This window comes from Ostrea edulis, chromosome 6 (assembly GCF_947568905.1).
Source record: "Ostrea edulis chromosome 6, xbOstEdul1.1, whole genome shotgun sequence".
Taxonomy (NCBI): Eukaryota; Metazoa; Mollusca; class Bivalvia; order Ostreida; family Ostreidae; genus Ostrea; species Ostrea edulis.
The window spans coordinates 66207323-66228954 of NC_079169.1; the positions used below are offsets into that span (position 1 = coordinate 66207323).

A 21632-nucleotide genomic window follows, 5' to 3' on the forward strand; every position below is an offset into this window, starting at 1 on the left:
GCTCCAAACGCACTATTATATTGTGTATCTCATAAAGCTATTCAAAGGTTTAACACTCTCAGTGTATGAAAAGTGAAGATAATGAACAGTGATCAATCTCATAACTCCTATAAGCAATACAAAATAGATAGTTGGGCAAACATGGACCCCTGGACACACCAGAGGTGGGATCAGGTGCCTTGGAGGAGTAAGCATCCCCTGTCAACCGGTCACACCCGCCGTGAGCCCTTTTTCCTGATCAAGTAAACGGAGTAATCCGTAGTCAAAATCAGTGTGCCAAGAACGGTCTAACAATCGGTATGAAGCACGTCAGACAGTATTTAACCCAATGATAGGTTATATTGACGACCTAGATCATTACAACGGCTATGAAATCTAGAAAAAAAATTCCTGCTCTGAATATCTAAGCTAAATTCTAATGTTCAGCAACAGTATAAAACAAGATGTGTTCTTAAAACTTCACTGCCTTCAAAAGTGCATACACTGATGAAAGGTTTTAAATAATAGGTGTATTAACATTAAAACATCAAAACATATGACTAATTTGGACTCATCCTAAAGTCATAACCCCGGGTTATGAAATTCACCATTTTTTGTACATCTTTTTCTGCTATTCCTAAGTATGCAATTAGATTTGATACAGTATCAGCAAACTTACACATACATACTATATACTAAGTTTGGCCCTACCCTGGGGGTCAGAACCCTTACTCTGGGGATCATGAAATTTACAATTTTGGTAAGACTACCTGCTCTATCCATTAAGTTTCAATTTAGTATAAATAGCACTAAAGAAGATATTCTTTATTCAAGTGTTTTACACATAAACACTATATAACAAGTTTAGCCCCGCCCTGGGGTCAGAACCCCTACCCCGGGGATCATGAAATTTACAGTTGTGGTAGAGGCTTTCCTGCTCTACATTACTATGCATTTAGTTTTTCACTATGCATTTAGTTTTTCTTACATGTGTGCGGTTCTTTAGAAGAAGCTTTTTGAAAATTGGCCAATTTTTGCCCTGCCCCTAAGGCCTCGGGGGTGCAGGAGTCCTGAAATTTACAATTTATGTTCCCCTTTTTCCAAATATGTTTCATACCAAATTTGAAAAGAATTCGAGGAATAATTATTAAAAAGAAGTTAAAAATGTCCGACTATTCTTCACACATTTGATAACTGGCCATTTTAGCCCCACCCTGATACCAAAACGCCTACACCTGGGATCATCAAATTTACAATTTTGGTAAAAGACTACCTGCTCTATCCATATAGTTTCAATTTAGTATAAATAGCACTAAAGAAGATGTTATTCAAGTGTTTTACACATTAACACTATATAACAAGTTTGGCCCCGCCCTGGGGTCAGAACCCCTACTCCGGGGATCATGAAATGTACAGTGCTGGAGACCTGAAATTTACAATTTATGTCCTCCTTGTCCCAATGATGCTTCATACTAAATTTGAAAAGAATTGGACTGGTAGTTTTCAAAATGAAGTTAAAAATGTTCTATTGTTAACGGACGACGATGTCCAACCCGTATTGCAATAGGTCACCTGAGGTGACCTAAAAATTACGACCGCCAACCCCCCAACCCACCCCCCCCCCCCCAAAAAAAAAAAACTGTCAGTGTTCTTTGCTTCTTTTATCATTATCAAGTTCATCATTATCATTATCATCATTAGATATGCCTATTTCTGAATTATATTTTCTTCTTGACAGTATTCATAGACTTGGAGGTCATGTAGTCACTGCGCTTTTAAATGTGGATTTTGTAAACACATTTTGAAAACATGGACCAAAAGTTAAGATCTCTGATTCTCAAAAAATATAGACATAAATTTGTATGGTTATCACTTTCTGCTACTTTAAAATGTAAAAGATAGAATTTTTAAAACAACGAATAGTAACTTCGTTATCAGCATCCCTTTCCGGTTCGGTAAGCATCGTGTATGTGTCCTAGATATAATTAATGGCCGTTTCAAAGGAAACCGCATAGCATGAATGTAATTCAGCGCCGTTACTCTGTTTATCAATGTGAATTTCTTATCAGAACTCCATCATGATCTTAGTTTTATGGGTGCTGATTAATAATGACGAGAGCCCAGTAAAAAAAATTGTACCGTCAATGACAGCTTGTATTATCTCTCTGTCTCCGTGTACCCCTTGTAAATATCACGCAGTGACGAGGGGGGAAAAAACTTAAATAATAAATAAAAATGACATTTGTTCTAATTCTACTGTCATTGGAATAAAAATGCCTCAAAAGTAATGCAAATAAACAAAACATGAGGGAACAGTAGTGAATTTATGTAATGTTTTCACTAAATTTGAGAGAAAGAGAGATATGTACCTAAAAGGTAACTTGCATACTATATGAATTCTAGTTACTATGTGGGAGGTGCACGTGTAATACTTTTTCAAATTACTGGAACGTTATCTAATTTCTAAATGTAACGGTTAAATCACCCCAACATATTCAATGCAGCACCATCTCACGTAATCCACAGGTCACATACATTTATCTCATAATTCATCATAATTTACGCAAAGTTATAATTGTCCAGATCCAGATCGTCTGAAACAGAAACGGTTCATTCTCTATCATATAATACCATGTTATAGAAGTTTATATCTTAATGAGAGAGAGAGAGAGAGAGAGAGAGAGAGAGAGAGAGTTATAATCTTAAGGGAGGGCGGACTTTTAATTTAAGAACTGGCCAGACTTATGCTTTGGTCACCACTTATTCACGATGCTGTCAGAAAATTTAGATGCAGTGACCTGTGGAACTTCTTGTTAAACAAGTCGCACTTAGAAATTTTAAGGACTGATATTACAAACCAGGACAATTTAGGTTGCTTTATGCACTTCTCGTATTATACATTTATTATATTTAACATCTGACACGAAAAAATGTCAAAGAATTCAAATTTTGGGTAAAAAACCCGAAGGAAAAAACCCCAATTATTTTTCAAAGAAGCGTACTATGTTTTAGCGCATTTTTTATGGGGACCGGCAAAGTAAATTCGTCCCCAATTTTTCCACGACAAAACGTAGTGTTCAGCATGGGTCCGATACAATAGATCATAGTAAGTGAGGGGACCCAACGTCTGAACTTAGTCAGATTGCAATCGTCTGACCATAAGTAAGTAATCATTTCATTTCTTTCACAATATTTTATTGAAATTGAAAAAAAAAAATTTGTTTTTAAATAAAAACTTATTGTAAGGTCAAGTTAGTCCACTTTTCATATTCTTTTTATTTGGTTATGTAAAGTTGTCCAGATTTCCTTTTTCTAAGATGCAAAGCAAATTGTGATACATTGATCATTGAGAATAATTTGTGAAATCGGCAAGGCTAAATTTCTATACCATCAAAATAATCTGATTTGTGCCGTAAAATTTAGATATTGCAGTGAGATCACCGCAGCACCTACATATATAATCATTGTGAAATTATGTGAAGAAACTACAAAGAATTTTGCATTTTATGATATCATATCCATAAAAATGAGCTACAAATAACATTATGTTCGATACTTTTTTTTTATGTTCAAGAAGACATTTATCAATTAAATAAATTATGAATTTCATTAATAAATGTCTTTATCAATGAAATATATATTTCATTGATAAATGTCTTCTTGAAAAAAGAAATGAAGTCACAATTTCATTTTTTCACTTAGTTCAACTAAGTGAAAAAAAATGAAAACGTGACTCACTTTACATTTATACTGTACCATAACGATTAAAAAAAAAAACCTCTGTGCCTATTTTTCTTATAAGAATTATTCTTTTTTATCTTAGCTTAAAGCCATTTTAATCGATTGGCTTTTTTTTTTTTAAATTTTTTTTTTTATCAAATCCATACCATTAAACCCAGGAATTCATCATGTGTCTTTGGTTTTTGGTAAACCTATCCACTAAAAAGAATAATCTTAAAGCCATTTTTATCCATTTTTTAAAATATCAAATTCATACTTTTACACCCAGCAATCCACATCTCTGGTTTTTTAATATGATCAGTTTTGATAAATATATCCACAACTTATTAGAGAGATCTAGAGATTGATTCGAGAGCTGACAATATCACACGTGCTTGTTAACTAGTTTCGAAGTTTACAATTAAATATTTTGTTGATTTTTTTCTTTCTTAATTACTCATCCTCACTGTACCCCGGGGGACGCACGTGGCCGTTCCACATATGACGCCTCTTGCATCTGTCACTATAGTAACAGTTTGTGCCTCCCTCAAACTTTCCCGACCTACAGGGTTTAGTTCTTCCAAAAAAGTTGTGTATGGGAAAGTTAGCAACAGTAATAATGTTTACAAGAATTTACAAAAAAAATCATGATGTATATTGAATTTAAAATATTTTGGGGACCAATATTATGAGTTGAGGACCAAACAAGGGGGAAAAAAAATTAGGCTAAAAAAATTTTTTTTTAGTCGTCCCCGTTTTGTCCCTCGAGTTATCCCCCTTTTCAAGTTTTCAGAGAGTGGAGTCTCATTTAGACACTTACATCCTTGCCATCGATGTAAACAACGTCAGCGGACGCGATAGAAAAGTGAGTGGTCTACATGCCACTGTTACCCATCTTTGCATGGGATGTGCCACTTTGACGAATCAGGGATGAACTAAGGGAAAGAAAGTTTTGCTGTCAGGCGGCAGCATGTAAATCGATTTAAAGCGAGCCGTGCTGAACAGGTTCACACACGCGAAATTTCAAAGGAAAAAGTGTTGAAACTTTGTAACTTTTTGTGCATCATTCAAAAAAGTCAGTGGCACATATATTTATAGAAATACTTGTTTTACAACTTACAACGATAAAAATGTGAATTCTAATGAATGGGTTAATGGTGTGTTTTGACCGTTGACAAGAATGGATATCGCCGGGTTGTTTAGTGTGTTGATGGTACTGGCATCACGTATTGGGAGTTTGAGTTCCCAGTCCACGAGTGATTCCATACAAGGTATGATTTGATACAGCTTGAATCCCCCCCCCCCTCCCGAGTATTTATACTTCTACGAAATACAGCACATTCATATATAGGTATATCTAGCAATAAATAAATAACAGATTTTAAATAACATGGTAATAATTTTTCAATTTTACCTTGGATGAGTACACATTTTTGTAGTGTGTACACGTAAAGGTCATGTATACCCAGTATAGCTTGATTTGTTAATGGTGGAAACAGCTCGTAAATTCAATATTGATAGAATTTTAGAAGATTAATTAATTGAAATGAGACTATTCACTCCTTTCTCATTGATTTTCAACATTCAATCATTTTCTAACTGAAGATGAGTATTCCATTTTCTAATTAGATAGAGATGTGCAGTGGATGAGAGTAAAGGTTGATACTTCTGATTTATAGAATTATCAATGAAAACTATGAAGTTGTAAGTTTTAGAAATATGGCTTTTTAGTATAAAAAAGAAGAAGATATTATATCATGTTTATGCCCTCATATAGATACCATATGCTCCCTTATTGTTAGGCAATAAACTTGTGTAAATATTGGACACACTACTGCCATAAATCTCCACCCATCCTTATGATGAATAATTCAGGAAGTAATATTAGAATGAGGCCAACAATTTCTACTAAGTCTACTTTTGCTGCTATCATTTGTAATGAATGCTCATATATGATTCAGAGGTTTGATTTTTGAAAGGTTTTCTCATGATAGCATGCACTTAAATTTAGATTTTGTTGTATTTTTTTTTTTAACTTTATGATCAATTTAACCCATAGATTATGGGTTAAACATTATTTTTGGAAGTATATATCTATAAAAATATATGAAAAGAAAACACAAAAATCCTCCGTAAAGCTTTAGCGCGTGATGTGCTATTTTATATTGTTTGACCAAAATAAAATATTTTTCTTATTTACTAATAGGTCTGACTCAGATTTATGGGAAACAAGCATTTTTTAATTATAGGCTCTATATTTTTTTCAGTTTACCAAAAAAAAAAAAAAAAAAAAGCCAACAAAATTAATTGTAAAGAATTCAAAAATTGCATGAAATTAACATATGCTACTCAAAATTTGATAAGGATCATAGATATTTTTCTGTTAAAAAATTGATAACTGCATAACTGGCAATATTGTGAAATCAAAAACGTCTTCAACAAATTTGCACGTGCTTTTCATGCCATGGGAAATGCGTTTCTCATCAAAGTTTATGCTTTTGCTACCATTGCACGATTTTCACTCAGGCATTGGTCTCTAATTCTTTCTAAAATTTCAAACTCACTTGAGTGTTTACACTACGTTTATCAACACAATGCCCCCTCAACGTGTAAGGCGTCGCCTGACGACAGAACAACTGGGCAGATGTATTGGAATGCTTGACGCTGGCTATTCACAACGTGACGTTGCAAATGCACTAAACGTCAGCCAGAGCGTTGTAAACAGGGCCTGAAACCGACAGCAAACTTTTGGTACAGCAGCACACCGACATGGGAGTGGTCGTCAGAGGTCGACAACCCAACGCCAAGACCATTTTGTGGCTCTTCAGGTACGACGCCATCCCTTCTGGACAGCAACCAGCCTACATAACGACCTCCTGAACGCCTCGGGGGTGAATGTGTCCACTCAGACGATACGGAATCGGCTTCACAATGCAGTCTCAACTCGAGAAGGTCATGTGTTCGAGTCCCTATGACTGTTTAACACCGGCGGGAGCGATTGGACTGGGCTGAAGATCATGTCACTTGGACACAGAACGATTTTTTTTCAAGTTCTGTTCACCGATGAGTCCAGGTATTGTTTGGACTTTACAGACAGGAGGCACCAAGTGTGGCGACGACAATGTGAACGTTTCCATGATGCCAACATCAGTGAACATGACCGTTATGGTGGTGGTTCCATCATGGTCTGGGGCGGAATCAGCAGGGATGGAAGAACAGATCTTCATGTCCTGGAGAGAGGAACAATGACGGGGGTGCGGTACCGGGATGGGATCATCGATGTTTACGTCAGACCCTACACTGGTGCTGTTGGCCCTGAGTTCATCCTGATGGATGATAACGCCCGTCCTCATCGTGCCAGGGTGGTGGAGCAGTACCTTCAGCAGGAGACAATTGTCCGTATGGACTGGCCAGCGCGCTCACCGGACTTGAACCCAATTGAGCATGTATGGAACATGCTGCAGGTTGCCCTTTCATGCCGTAGAGCACAACCCACAACTTTGGCAGAGCTCAGAAACGCCCTCGTGGAAGAGTGGAACAACCTTCCCATTGGAAACATCTGGGTGCTTATTGACAGCATGGCTCGACGTTTTCAAGCCGTCATTGATGCAAGGGGAGGCCATACCCGGTATTGACACTTCATTGACTAAGTGTAATGATGGACTATCCCCCAAAACTGTGTAATTCTTTCTCTGGTTTGCTGTTAACTTTTTGTAATGAAATGCCTTTTGGTGTTGTTATCGGATTTCAAGCATTCCGTATTGATAAAAGTTCATGCCGTTAGTGAATTTTCATTCATAACCTGAGTAAACACGTTTCTGAGTCAAATTTATGTCTTTTGTTATGTTAGTGGTAAATTACACACATATAACCTAGTGATCCTTATCAAATTTTGAGTAGTATATATCAGATAATCAGATACTATAATATTGATATCATATACCATTTTATTTTCATTAAACTGTTTTATTACAGAAATATCATGATAATGCATGAAGTGCAATGTTATTTTCCAGACAAAAGATTTCATGAATTGATTTGCAATGATACAACTTTATATATTTCATAAATGTTTAGGACTGAAATTTGATTGGAAGCAAGATAAGATTTTACCGCCATCAATATAATAAAACTTTAAGGCCTTGATTGTCAGCACGTGGGCCATCCTGACACCTGTTGAATCGGCATCTCCCGGTTACGTGTCTGACTTCTTTCCTTTTCCGTTGGGACGGATGAATATTACATAAGCAGAATATCTTTATCCTTCAGCTGCCGCTGCTGTTTGTCATGCAATTAATCCCTTTCTCTCTCCAAAATCAATTATAGAAAAGGAAAACTTGTGATTTTCAACAGGAAAGGAAATGTGTTGCACACTTTCCTCAGGGACACAATTTGACAGCTGTTGCCATGGACACCTTCTGAACAATGATTTGATGTAAAGGTTAAAAGTGGTTGCTATAGAAAACTAAACAATGCAAAGTTATTAATTATGCACAAGAATAGAAATTGTATTAAAGATCTCCTCTTGCTGGTTTCTTAAGTTGATCCCTTGACTACTTACAGTTGACTTTTATTAGTTTCTGCTGTGTTACCAGAGTTGTTAATTTGTCAGAGATACCAAGAGTATCGCATTCTGACCATCTGTCATCTTTTCAAATTAAAAAAATTGTGTAAGTATTGAAAGGTACAATATCAATATATACCCTTAAGGTTAATTATCTTAAGATGCTTCCTATGTATTAAAATGTAACAGAGTAACTCATTATCAGAGTAATAAAAAATTAAAATGATTGAATAATTGGAATTCTAATTTTGAAAGTGAAGAAAAGTGCTATATGGAATGATATCAAAATGATATATCTTCTGAACATGCCAAAGGGTTTAGTACAATTATAAAGCATCAAATTGTCCAAGTTTGAGGAAGTGAAGACTTCTTTTAAAGACTGTGAAAATTAACACCAAATTTTATCTTGTCAAATTTAACATCCTGGTGAAAAGCTGAAGTCAATAATATATATCAAACATTTGTGTTTACTTTTGTGTGTAACTACCCAAGATGGTCATAGAGAAATCAGTAAAACCCAGTTTTATCTGGCATTATCTATAGAGTTCAAAGACAAGGACTGGGACCTCTTTTTTCCAACATAGCTGAGGTTTGACCAGACAGGAAGATAGCCATTGTTTGTGCAATCTGGGTATAGGTGGTATTGACAAACTTTTATGTTACTATTTACAGAGATTACAAACCCCATGCAACAGGATGGCTAATCAAATCTAACATTTTTCCGTTTTAGGAGATTGTTTTGCTCTATAGCTATAATAGACTGTAGATCTCTTTGAACTATTAGCCCCATACAACGTTCCAAGATTCCATTCTAAAAAGTGAAGAAAAAAATCACACTATTACACACACAAATGTTCAAATAAAAAAATTGTCCAAAACTATTTTCATTTATCAAATTCTTCTCTGGATGTAGTCAGTTTATTTTTTATATACTAAAAATTATTGCATGATTAATAAAATTTTGAAGTTTTCAAGAGATTTATAATGACTGAAATTTATGTAGAGAGTGAGGTGATTTGATTGTATGATTTCCCTACTCTTAGCCATTTAAATAGATAATAGCTGCAGAACTGTAGCTCTCTGACAATGAGATCTCTGATCTGTCCCAATACTTTTTCAGAGAGCTACAGTTCTGCAGCTAAAGGATAATACTGGTCCAAACAAAAAGTGATTGCACGGTCTAAGGGTGCATCTTCGCTAGCCAAGGGTTTTCGGTGACGGTCCACTCCGCTCCCAATGAGGTCCACTAGGTGGGGTGGGGGGGGGGGGGGGGGGGTGGTGGGTGGGGGTGGGGGCTGAGTGGACCGAAAACCCTTGGCTAGCAACGATGCTCAGGGTGATGAGATGATTTTTATACGCTCGTCTTAGGACGGGACGTATTATGGTATGGCCTTCATGTCCGTCCGTCTGTCCATCCGTCTGTTAGCTTTTTCGTGTCCGACCCGTAACTTAAATACTACAAGGCCTAGAATCATCAAACTTTGTCTGTAGATACATCTTGGTTAGAAGGTGTGTCGCACATTAAAACCAGGTCACTGTGACTTTTCATTAAGAAGATATGGCCATATATGGCAAAAACTTGTCCGGCTCATAACTTGAAAACTATTAGACCTAGAATCACCAAAATTGGTCAACTAATGCATCTTAGGTAGAAGGTGTGTCGCATCCTACTTTAAGGTCACTGTGACATTTAATTAAGGTGATATAAAAAAAAAATGTTTTAATGGGTACAATCTATATGTTAACAATATGTGACGGGCGTATCATGTGCCGTGGCGGTGCACTTTATTCTTTTATGCAAAGGAAATGACTTTTACAGGGTATTAACAAAAATATTTTCAACCATTTAATATGCTATTATTTAATTTGAAAACACATATGGAATACATACATGACACAGATTTTAAGTATAATAATGTATCAAGATTCTTTTTAAAATGTTTGGAGAAACTCCTTAAAACCATGTATACACAGAAACCGAAGCATTCTGTCAAGATGTGTTTGATAAACCTTTACTTGATAGACTTACAAGTTATATTTTCTGAGATGCAGTAGAAAATTCAGAAGAACTCCAGACTCATTAAAGTCATTTATTTTCGGTCACATTTTATCTAGACATTCATCATTTTTGAAAGAGTATCTTTTAAATGGTTTGTTGCCATTCCATGGAACAATGGACTTTTGCATAAGATGTGGGCAAATTAAAAATCATAAATCAAAAGCTATGTTACTTAAATTTGTTGCATTCGTTAAGCAGTTTTCAGGAAAAAAGCCCAAGTTTGTCCTAATTTGAGGTACCGGGGATGAATTAACGTTTGTTTTTTTGGCGGTAATAATGTTTGACTAAGGCTTGCGATGCTATGTGTGATCAATGGGTTTGTTCAGGTGCTTGTATGGATCCCACTGGATGTTTCTGTAAACTTTCCTTTTCTGACATCACCCCAGTGCCTCCACAGAGGAGCAATACAAGTGCTCGAAAGAATGTGCCTAACACAGGAATTTCCCTCGTGAATCATTATGTACGTTGGCGGAATCTTATACTTAATAATTTTTGGTGACGTTTTTGCTTCTCCCACACATCGGGGATTGTCTCCACCTAGTTCTGTATCCATTAATTATAAAAGGACAACTTAGATAGATTAAACTCCTACCTGTTTCACTTTTTGAAATATGGAAAGTATTTTAATGGATGGATGTTTTAATTTCAATGTTTTTGTAGTTGTACAAACTAGAGATTAAATGTCAGTAGAAGTAATATGACTGTATATCTCTGATTTGTTTTTCTTCGTTTGCTGTTTGCTCGTGTGATGATAAAATCTCATTTGCAGATTTTGACACCTTGAAAGGAAATGTAACTTTAATACCGTAAACGTATACATTTCTATGTGCAATACTTATTCTGTTAAATCCGTGGTAATATAAAATCTGCATTATTTCATATCAGCAGAATTAAAGCATTGTAAGCTATTTTATGTAAGCCATATATACAACTTAGCTGATCTTGTACCCGTGGACCAATCCAAAACTGATAATCTGTGAAATCATGACTCCATGGAAATGTCAATACGTCGATAGTAACTGATTTGAGAGATTGAACTTTTTCAAATTTCTAAGGGATACCCATGCAGACAGTTTATCTCGTAATATTGAAACTACTGTTTGTTAAAACTGGCAGGAATATGGCAAGGTGCAACCTATATGCATAAACACAGATATACATTTGTATTGAAATATGTTAAGAAATGACATCAATTGAAAATGTCATATCATAATGATCATGAAAGTTTTGAAAAATAAAGAGCATGCCAAATTTGTTATAGAATGCTTGGTAAAGGCATCATTAGGTCTGGGTTAGATCAGTTATTAACATTATAGACATATGTAGTCCAGCTAGAATTGTAGTTCAGTTTCCTTATCAGATAAAATATGCAAAACAAATTTTCATAAACTGTGTTTAAGTCATAATCAGGAAATCAAATGTTAAAGATCCTATGTTTTCAAGGACTCCGAGGATAAATTAAAGAGTGAGTACCCTTTGTTTTTATTTATACCATGTGCGATATTCATTGTTCAATTTTTAGCCGAGTTGCAACAAAGTTGAACTCGGCTATTGGTTTGGTGATGCGGATTGGCGGGTGGGCGGGCGGTTGGGCGTCAACAATTGGTTTCCGGATGATAACTCGAAAAGTTTACAATCTAATCAAATGAAACTTTGATATATTGTTGGGTACCAGGTAAGGAAGACCCCTATTGATTTTGGAGAAAAAAGGTCAAAGGTCAAGGTCACAGTGACCGAATTTAGAATGAAAATTTCAGAAATATTTGGTTTCTGGATGATAACTCAGAAAGTTTAAATCCGAATCAAATGATACTTGGATATATTGTTGGATACCAGCAAAGCAAGGCCCCTATTGATTTTGGAGAACAAAAGTCAAAGTCACAGTGACCGAATATAGATTGAAAACTTCAGACAAATATGGTTTCTGGACAGTAACTCGAAAAGTTTAAAACTGAAATTAGTTCTTCACAATTATAAATATTCCACATCATTCCTGACTTTACAATGTATCCCATGCAACTCGTCTCATGCACCCCTGGGTGCATATACTGATTTTTGATATAAAGCTGACTGTATGTTTCTCTAAAGCCAACATAAAATTAGGAAGTTAGCTCCTTAAACTAAAGCAAAAATGTGAGCACAGCCATGCAGGATATGGATACTGATTCAATACTTATTTTTATTGGTCCAAATATCCAGTAAATAATTTCCATGTCAGTTCAAATTTTGAGAGGGTTAGAAAAGTCGGAAGGACTGTTTAATCTTAAAGTTCTAAATCTGCATGATTGCACCGAATCTGTTTCATCTGATGTATTGTCAATACGTGTATTTCAATTTTGTGATTTATGATACAGGTAGTACATGTAGAGACTTTAATTAATTCAAATGTTGTAAACTCATTGATTTGGTTGATATATTTTCCCAAACAGAACTCTTAATTCTTAGGAATATCCTTAATTTAATTTCCCCAAAATTTTGTATGAAATTTAGGTTTTTGGCCAAAATTAATGATCTATAATCCCGACTTTTTAAAGTACCATGTTAGATTGTAAATTATGTGCAATTAAAAAAAACCCCTGATAATTAGTAACTTTTAAGCGATCCATTTCTCCATATGATGAATTTTTTAATTTAGTGTAAAGAGGTCAATATTTCCAATCTATAGTTTCATAATTATTATTGTAATGTAATGATTGATTATTGACACCAACAGACAAAATCAGTCTATGAATAAATCAGAAGGGGATTTCAAGTGCAAAATGGTCAGCTGTAGCTTAAAAACAAGCACTATGACCTTTGGTTTTCTTTTCATAATACCTGGTCCTTCAATGTAGAAATTAGAAATATTGACAATTTTTCAAAGTACAAAACTGACCAGGTTTGGATCTCTTTAAGCAGTAAATTTTTGTTATATTTCGAATAATTTATAATTAAAAATAATAATTGGAAATGTTTTAGGTTTATCAATGCAGTGTAGTAACTTCTATCTATGTAATTAATTTCAACACGAGCATGCCACACCTACTCTGTCCTCTTTGATGTCTATATAAATTCAATCATGACGAAAATATTTGTTTCATCCTGCAATGTCCAAATTTGTATAAACTTTCTTGAAAGGATTATTTCTATTTGAATTTAGAAGTACATGTATATATACTCTGCAGGTAAGGATTGATGATTGGTTGTTTATGGTTCAAAGCACGGTCAGGTCAAAACCCAGACTAATTAATCCATAATCTTACCAAAGTTAAATCATATTCTCCATGTTAAGTTTAATTTTAGGTCATATGCAAGGTATAATCTTTGAGGTTTCATTGATTGCCATTTTCCTTCATGTGTGGAAATGAAAATCTGAGACACATTTTAAGGTCCCCATGTTGTGGTTAGTGTGTCCTTAGTCATGTGATTGACAAGTAGCCATGTGTGAGAGGGTGCATGGTCACTCAGATATATCTGTTGTTTCCAGGTACTGTACAGTTAATTTCCTCTCACAACACTGACCAATTAAGACATTCATATAAGTTGTAGAAATATACATGTAAGAGTTTAAATCTAAATGAATTTACTCTACTTTATTCACTTATAAATGGAAAGATCTATAAGAATTTATGAATGAACAAAGGGGCAAAATTTGATCCTGGTGCCTTCACATTAATGATCAAGTGGATATTGAGACTTAATTGAGCCTTTGAGGAAATATGTCTACTTGGACACAAACGAAGAATTCTTTAAAAGGACATTGTTTATTTCAAAACTAAGACAAGTCAACATGGCTAGTCAATACTAGTGGCGACCTATTATCATCTCTACTGTGTTGACTTGTCAGAAAATTACATTTCTGTTAACTGACATCAACCTCTCCGCTTGTTGACCAATTGACCTGTGTATTGACTAATGTCAAACTGTAAGGTTGTCCTTTTTAAACTGTGAAGGTGTTGACCTGCTTGCTCGTATATCAACTGTGAAACTGGGGGACCCCGATTGGTGCATATATATCGTAATCTGTCTCCCCATATGACCCATCAACCATTAGTGGCCGGTCAAACTACTATGAAGCTGGTTGTGGTAGCTCAGTGGTAGAGTGTTCGCTTCATAACCGAGATGTTGTGAGTTCAATCCCTGCTTGTGCCATGACCTAGGACAGGAACATAGGTAGAGATTGCTCCTTCACAAAACGCTCGGCAGTTAGAGACGAGAATCACAGGTCTTTTAGATATGACCTTGAAAACGGATGTCCCGTGTCACGGCAGGCATTGGCATGTCAAAGAAACCGCACTACTAATTGGCTCTGAATGAAAAACATAAGTCTAAATTTGTGGTACTTCACCTACAGCTGGTGACATCTCAATTAATGAGTGAAAATTTCTTGACAGGACATAAAACAAACCACCAACCAACAAAACTACTTTTACATTGACTTTGTTAAACTATTGGCCTGTCCTCCTACATATTGCCTATATAATACTGTTAACTTGTAAAACACAGAATTTGTATAATATAATGTGGACTACACTTTGGGGTGAACACTATACAAAATGTATCATTACATTGGTCTGATGAACTACATTGAAATGACCTTACACGAACTAGCAACTGCTGACCCAGTGTGAAGTCACAGTTGGCACAAGAGTTACTCAACCAGGTTGACATTGGGAAAAGAGATAATTGGACCTAGCCAACAGGGTTGATTCCAATAGCTATATATGCTTCTCCCGCGCGTCAATCGTGGTCAATGGTTTTCAGTAGAATTTGCTGTTGTAATAAACACTGAAATGAGCTTGATTTTCTTTACACACACACACATATATTATGCTTTCATCCTCTGGTTATTCTTTTTTCTGACATTTCATTTACATGGAAATCAAATCATACAAAATACAAATCACCATTGAAATCATGATGGATTAATGAACAGATTATTCATATCATGATGAGTTCAACAGATCTTACAAGTCATGGTGGATTAATGAACAGAATTATCTTGTCCAAATCATGATGATTTACTTTAATGGATCATTCAAATCATGACGAATTACATGTCATTAACAGATTACTAAAATCGTGATGAATTAATAAATCTGGCCAATCACACTCCTCATCATCAGATACTGCTATACTGAGTATGAAATATTTCAATGTATCTGCATAACTGTGTTCCTCAAATGTCTTCAGAATCGACCGAAGACTTTCGGGATTAACGGAGCAAATGCTTTTAATCTGTCATATTTAGTTTTTACCCTACATTAAGTTATGCACCTTTTGATGATAACCTTTTATCCACTTGTGAGTAGGTGGAATGGCATTTTGATTGTGAGACTTAAGATAGTTTAACAATTATAGTGCTATTGTAGCCAGGCTGGAAAAAGCTCTAAACACACAAGATAACTATACTCGTGTACAGGAGCTAGACTTTTTCATGTTCTGTTTATAGCCTTTTATTGTCCCTTATCAAACATGGATGAGCTAATTAAGGCCAAGAGAAGCATAAAATTCCATTATTTAAACACATGCTTTGATGCTATGTTCACTAAAGGCAACTCTCCTCCCTGGATCAAAATGATAATGAAAAGTAATTAATCTTATTTAATTGATGAAAGTTATATTCTTAAAAGAAAAGAAGAAATAATTGAAAGTATATGTCAGTAGGTAAAGTTTCAATTATTATTTGATTTGAAGATAAAATATTTATTTTTATGTCAGCAAAGTCACTCAGGTGACCTACCAGTATTACTATTGGTCTCCAGGGTCTGGTGTCATGCTTTGAATTGAACATTTTAGCTTCGTAATAACTAGCTTACCTTTCCAATTCTTTTGAAATTTGGTATGAAGCATCTTTGGGACAAGGGGGACATAAAATGTAAATTTCAGGACTCCTGCACCCCTAGGGCTATAAAGGTAGAGTAAAAACTGCCAAAAATGGACCAGTTTTCAAAAATCTTCTCTGCATCTACACATCTGTAAGAAAATCTAAATGCATAGTGATGAAATAGCAGGAAGGCTTCTACCAAAATTGTAAATTTCATGATTCCCGGAGTAGGGGTTCTGACTCCAGGGCGGGGCCTGAAACTTGGCATATACAGTGTAATACTATGTAAATCTTATAAAATTATATCTTCTTTAGTGCTATTGATATATCAAATTGAGACTTAAAATGGATATTTAGAAGGAGCAGGTGAGCCCTCTACCAAAATTGTAAATTATCTGACCCCATCACAGGGGTTCTGACTGGGGTTCTGACTCTGGAGTAAGCCCAAAATGGTCGTAATAGTGTTGCATGTAATGTGTATGATGTTTGAACATTTTCTTCTTTACTTGTGTTAATGTTGAATGAGAGCTGAATGCATATTTAGCCATTTAAAAAAAAATTAATTTCAATATCCCTGTGGTAGGGGTGGGTCCAGAAGAGTTATATAGTGTGAATATAACATATTGTAGTAGTTATTGTATACAGAACATGGATATCGGCCTGGATAGCTCAGTGGTTAGAGTACTTGGCTAGTAAATGCAGGGGTCCCAGGTTCAATTCCTGGCCCAGTCCAGTTGTTGTCATGTTGACCACCCCTAGTTGTCCTGCCAGAGGCAAAAAGAATCTGAGTTGTGTGTGTCTTTGAGAGTGAAGACAATTTAAATTAAAGGCGGGAGGAATGTAGTAGTAAGGGCTATAATGGACCATGGATCTGGATTAAATCTCAGTAGTTAGAACAAACTGACTAGTAATGCAGGGGTCCCAGGTTTGATTCACGGCCCAGCCCAAAATGTTCTCCTCTCCTACACTACAATATATTACTTAGTCTTTCATCAGTATGCAGGCACTTTCAGGGACATTTGCATTAATGACATATCTTGTTTTATTATATACTTTCAATTTCATCTCTTCTTTTTTCTTTAAAAGTTTGGGGGCGTATATCGTGTGATATATGCCCGGAAACATTCTGGCCCGCAAACATTACGTCACAATCAATGCACAAGCAAATTACTACATCGTTAATTTTCAAATTTTTCGTGTTTTTCATCTTTTACTCAGTTAAACCAATAAAGAAATTGTTAAAAATAAATTATTGATAGTTTCTAAATGAAATTGAAAGTATATAATAAAGAGGTTATATACTATGTGTGGGAAAATATGACGACCTCGTTTTTTGTCGCGGACGGACCTCGCAAGCTCGGTCCGTCTACGCGCCAAAAAACTCTGTCGTCATATTTTCCCATACAAAGTCTATAACCTATAATTATACTGCTTTTGAATATTGAGATGTAACAATATTAATAGATATGCAGTCCAGGATAAATTTAGATTTTGTTGCCCATGGGGTAGTTAACTTAATTAAATGCCTAGTTTACAGTTGCATGGCAGCTATAAATAAATTTTTGTCAACAATTGTCCATGCAATTTTTTGAGCATGATATAAGAATTTAAGCTATTGACTATATGACATTTGTGTTTACATTATCATACGGATATCAGATATCATGCTATTTTTGAATGGGTTCTTGTGAAGAGGTCGAGTGAAATTCATATGATGTCTGTGCGGAGATTGTTTGAACATCGTTGAATTATATAATAACTCCTGTGTGATCTCAGCAATCTCTCTCACACAGATGTCATATAGAACCCTCAAGATTCCCGTTCAACCCAGCCATTCCAATGTCATAGATCATTTACATTTAAGTTCATTATTGTTTTGACACATGTGTTGTTTCACTCCAGACACACATGTTGTTTGAACATTATGAAACCCTCCACCCAGAGTCCCGGACTTGTTACATTTTTGATTTGTTGTCTGGTTTTGTCCATTGATTACAGATAAGTGATTCAGTCTCCCGATTGTTTGGGGGAGCTTGGAGACAGCTGGTGGGAATCCAGTGTACGCCTCATTTGTCAATAGTCTGTCATGATTTATTGTAGTATAGGTGAGAACAAAAATTAGTCATGGTCCTCCAATCTTCTAAGGCTTCAGAGCATCACTAGCATCAACAAAGAAGTCAATTGCTTTATCACAACAAAGGGGACTTTGGTGGGGGAGTCAGAGAGTGGGCAGAGACTGTTGATCTGATAAACGATTGACAATATATTGCACTAATAATTACTTTAAAAAATTAACATTTCTGAAGTTCCCAAGATATCTTGATATGAATTACTGGAAGAAAGCAATTTTAAAGAAAGATATTTAGTTATAATGTCTATATACTAACGTTACTCCAATACACTGCCTATGTGTTAATATTTTTAATATGGAACAATGTGTATGTACTATTAGAGGCAATGTCATCTTACTAGAGATATGGTTTAGATCAGTGATGAACTTGGAGTGAATTTACCCAGTTATACAAATGTGTGTACATATGTAAATTAATATTTAAATTTCTAATATTTTTGCCTTTGATAGTAACCTTTACCAGTGGGAATGATAGCCATAAATCCTGATAAAGGTGAACAATGTGCATATGAATCTTGATGAATATAGTACGACTATTTTAATGCATGGGAATATGCTGACAGATGTAAAATGTAATACATGTATGAAATATTTCATTTTAAAATTGAAAATACATGGTGAACACCAATGCTTTATGCCATGTCACGAAGTGTTAATGTACTTCATGAAGTATGCTGGCGTAATTAGTCTACAGTTGGTGTCGTCATGTATTCTCAAAATAAAATTTCTTAAAAATCAATCAAAAAGATGATCAATCATTCACGTAATACCACTGACAGCGTACAACTTCTCCTTTCGTAAAATAACACAATGAATGACAATTAATTTATATTATACAATTCATATTGAGTAGGTGAACCGATTTTATTAAAGAAACAATATTAAAAGACATTTCCTTTTCAAATTGATTATAAGGATATGCATTTAATATAGATAAATTTATGTGTCTTCTCATGATGAAGGAAATATGACCTGCTTAAAGGTCATCCGAGTCACTCTGATGACAGGTGTTGTGATCAATCTCCATCCGTAAGATGTTTTAGAAAGATGATCATGTGACATATTTTTTGGAATGTTTTGAAGAGTATGTAGAATTAGATTGAATTCCATTAGGGGTGGGGGTAGGATGGGCCAGAGTCATTCAGTAGGTAGTTTTGGATATACATGTAGTTTTTTGAAAGGCCCTGAGGACTGGGGCATGCAATTATGGTCACTCTGAAGGTGGATGATCAGAGTGAAAAAAAATCTGTAACTGGTGCAGTCCTCAAAACTGATACAGTTGCAATTATCTTCCAGTGTAATTGAGTGTGCATTATGTGCTAGAGTTCTATTGTAACTGACAGTTGTTAAGGAGGAATGCTGTATCAGAGAAATTTGATGTGGATGAAAAGTGGAGGATAATGTACAGGAATATTTTGAGATTGAAAACTGTACTTTATTTAGTCAAAAAATGCAGTTATAGTAAAAAATATTCTAAAAAAATTCCAAGTCCAAATTCAGAATCAATAACATCATAATGTAGCATTTTCCCACCATTTTTACTGGGTTTTTGAAATTTGATCCTTACATGCCAGACATTACTGTTCAGAATGATGAAATGTACTGTCACTTCCAACCCGTCCGAAGGAATCTAAGATGAACAAAACTCGTGGACTGGCTATTTTCAAAAACTCTGTTTTCAGTATTCTGACATTAAGTAGTCAATTTTCATGCCAGTTTCTCTTCTAAAACACATCAACCATTTAGACTTGGACAAACTTAAATATTTTTGCCATTATAAGAATCACCTTTCCACAGCTCAAAACTGTGCTTATATTTATGTAAAATTGAGAATTTGTGTCACTTTTGGTGTCATTAATTACTCCAAATATCTGTTAATACTGGGGACTATTTATGTTAGGTTGCATTTGGTAATTGTCTCTTTGGTGAAATAACATAGAATTGAGTCTATTTACAGGGGCCCAATAAAGCTGTTGTCATATACAGTGTTTTGAATTGTTAATGAACGAGAAATGTTAAATTCAGAAACATATATGTTCTTGGTCTTCCCATGTGGTACTTTTGAAAAGGAACAACTTTGAATTTAGATAGTATGGGTCAACTAAGTTTGATCTTTCTCAGGCATATTAAGGGTTCTAAAGATAATAAGCAGTATTTCTTTACATCCAGAGTGAATTGATTTATGACCTTGTGAGATTTGAAATGAAAGAGTTTCTTGACTTGAAAACCATTGTATGTTGATCTCTACTCTGTAGAGAATACTGGTGTAATAACTTCGATGTTGAGCAAATAAGGGTTCATAAGATATTGAGGGGACAATATCATCCTATGTCCCAAGTAAATTGACCCATGACCTTTGACCTTTTGACTCCAAAATCAATAGCGGGCCATCTAATCTGTAGGGAAAAGCAGTATAAGTTTGATGTCTGTCAGGCAAAGGAACTTTTTAAGATATTGAGCAAATAGCATTTAATCTATGAACAAACCGACCTACAGGTGCAAACCAATATGCCCTTTTTTTTCAAGGGGGACATAAAAAGTTATTAGTAAAGCTGTTGCTCTCAGTCAGAAGAGTTACCTGTTGCTGTTGACTGAGACGGACAAGAAAAAACACATTTCAAATTGGACAAAATTGAGGATGGTATCTGTGCATTAATGTTTCACAATTTTTTCTGAAGTACTTTTTGAGCTTTTAACCACTGAAACTTTATATGATCAATATTATAACCTTCTCGGCAGTTAAAGTTTCTTTGGTTTTGTGTTTAGATATAGCAATCACCTTGTCTGCCTGTTTGTCTGTATATAATACCAACGTACTGTTGTTTTCTGAGTCATATCTATATACGTATAAAAACAACAACATGGAAATGCCGTAACCGATTGCTTCTTCCTCACGGTGTCTGATGGTTTTATATAATAGTGCTGCATATCATATTTTGGCAGAGAGGCCACTTGAGAGATTGAAATGGGATCAATATTGCAGTTTTAGTTTACTTGCAAAATCCTGGCTAATTTTTTGGCAAATTATTTTCAGTTAGCAGAAAATTTTATTCAATTGTGTAGCATGTTTCTGTATTGATTTTGTCCTAGAAAGCACAAATCTGGGGTGATTTATTGCTTAAGTAGAATTTTCCAGAGACTCAGGACCATTCATCACCTTACATGCAGTTTATGTGCATGGGCAGGGGACCCCTAATGCTCAGTAAAGTATTTGTTTTAGTTATTTATAAATCAATATTTACTGCATACACAGCTGGAAAAGGAAAAGAAATCACAATTCCAGAAAAACTGCACATTGGAGTTTTAAATGTCCTTCAAGACTGAGGATTATTGTCATTTGCAGGTTACATAATGATCAAGCACTTCACTCCAC

At 35.1% G+C, this 21632-nt stretch overlaps 1 protein-coding gene across 4 annotated transcripts in view; it reads left to right on the top strand.

The window, feature by feature from the left end:
- The first annotated feature begins 4249 nt into the window (after positions 1-4249).
- LOC125646254 (uncharacterized) overlaps positions 4250-21632 on the top strand; it is a 41697-nt gene continuing 24314 nt past the window's right edge. The window contains exon 1 of one of the 4 annotated variants that reach the window (XM_056140458.1): positions 4250-4970. In XM_056140458.1, coding sequence (XP_055996433.1) covers positions 4880-4970 — 91 coding nt within the window. In that variant the 5' untranslated portion in view covers positions 4250-4879. The remainder of the gene's footprint in view (positions 4971-21632) is intronic. The other 3 variants (XM_056140459.1, XM_048872461.2, XM_048872462.2) reach the window with 3 other exon arrangements.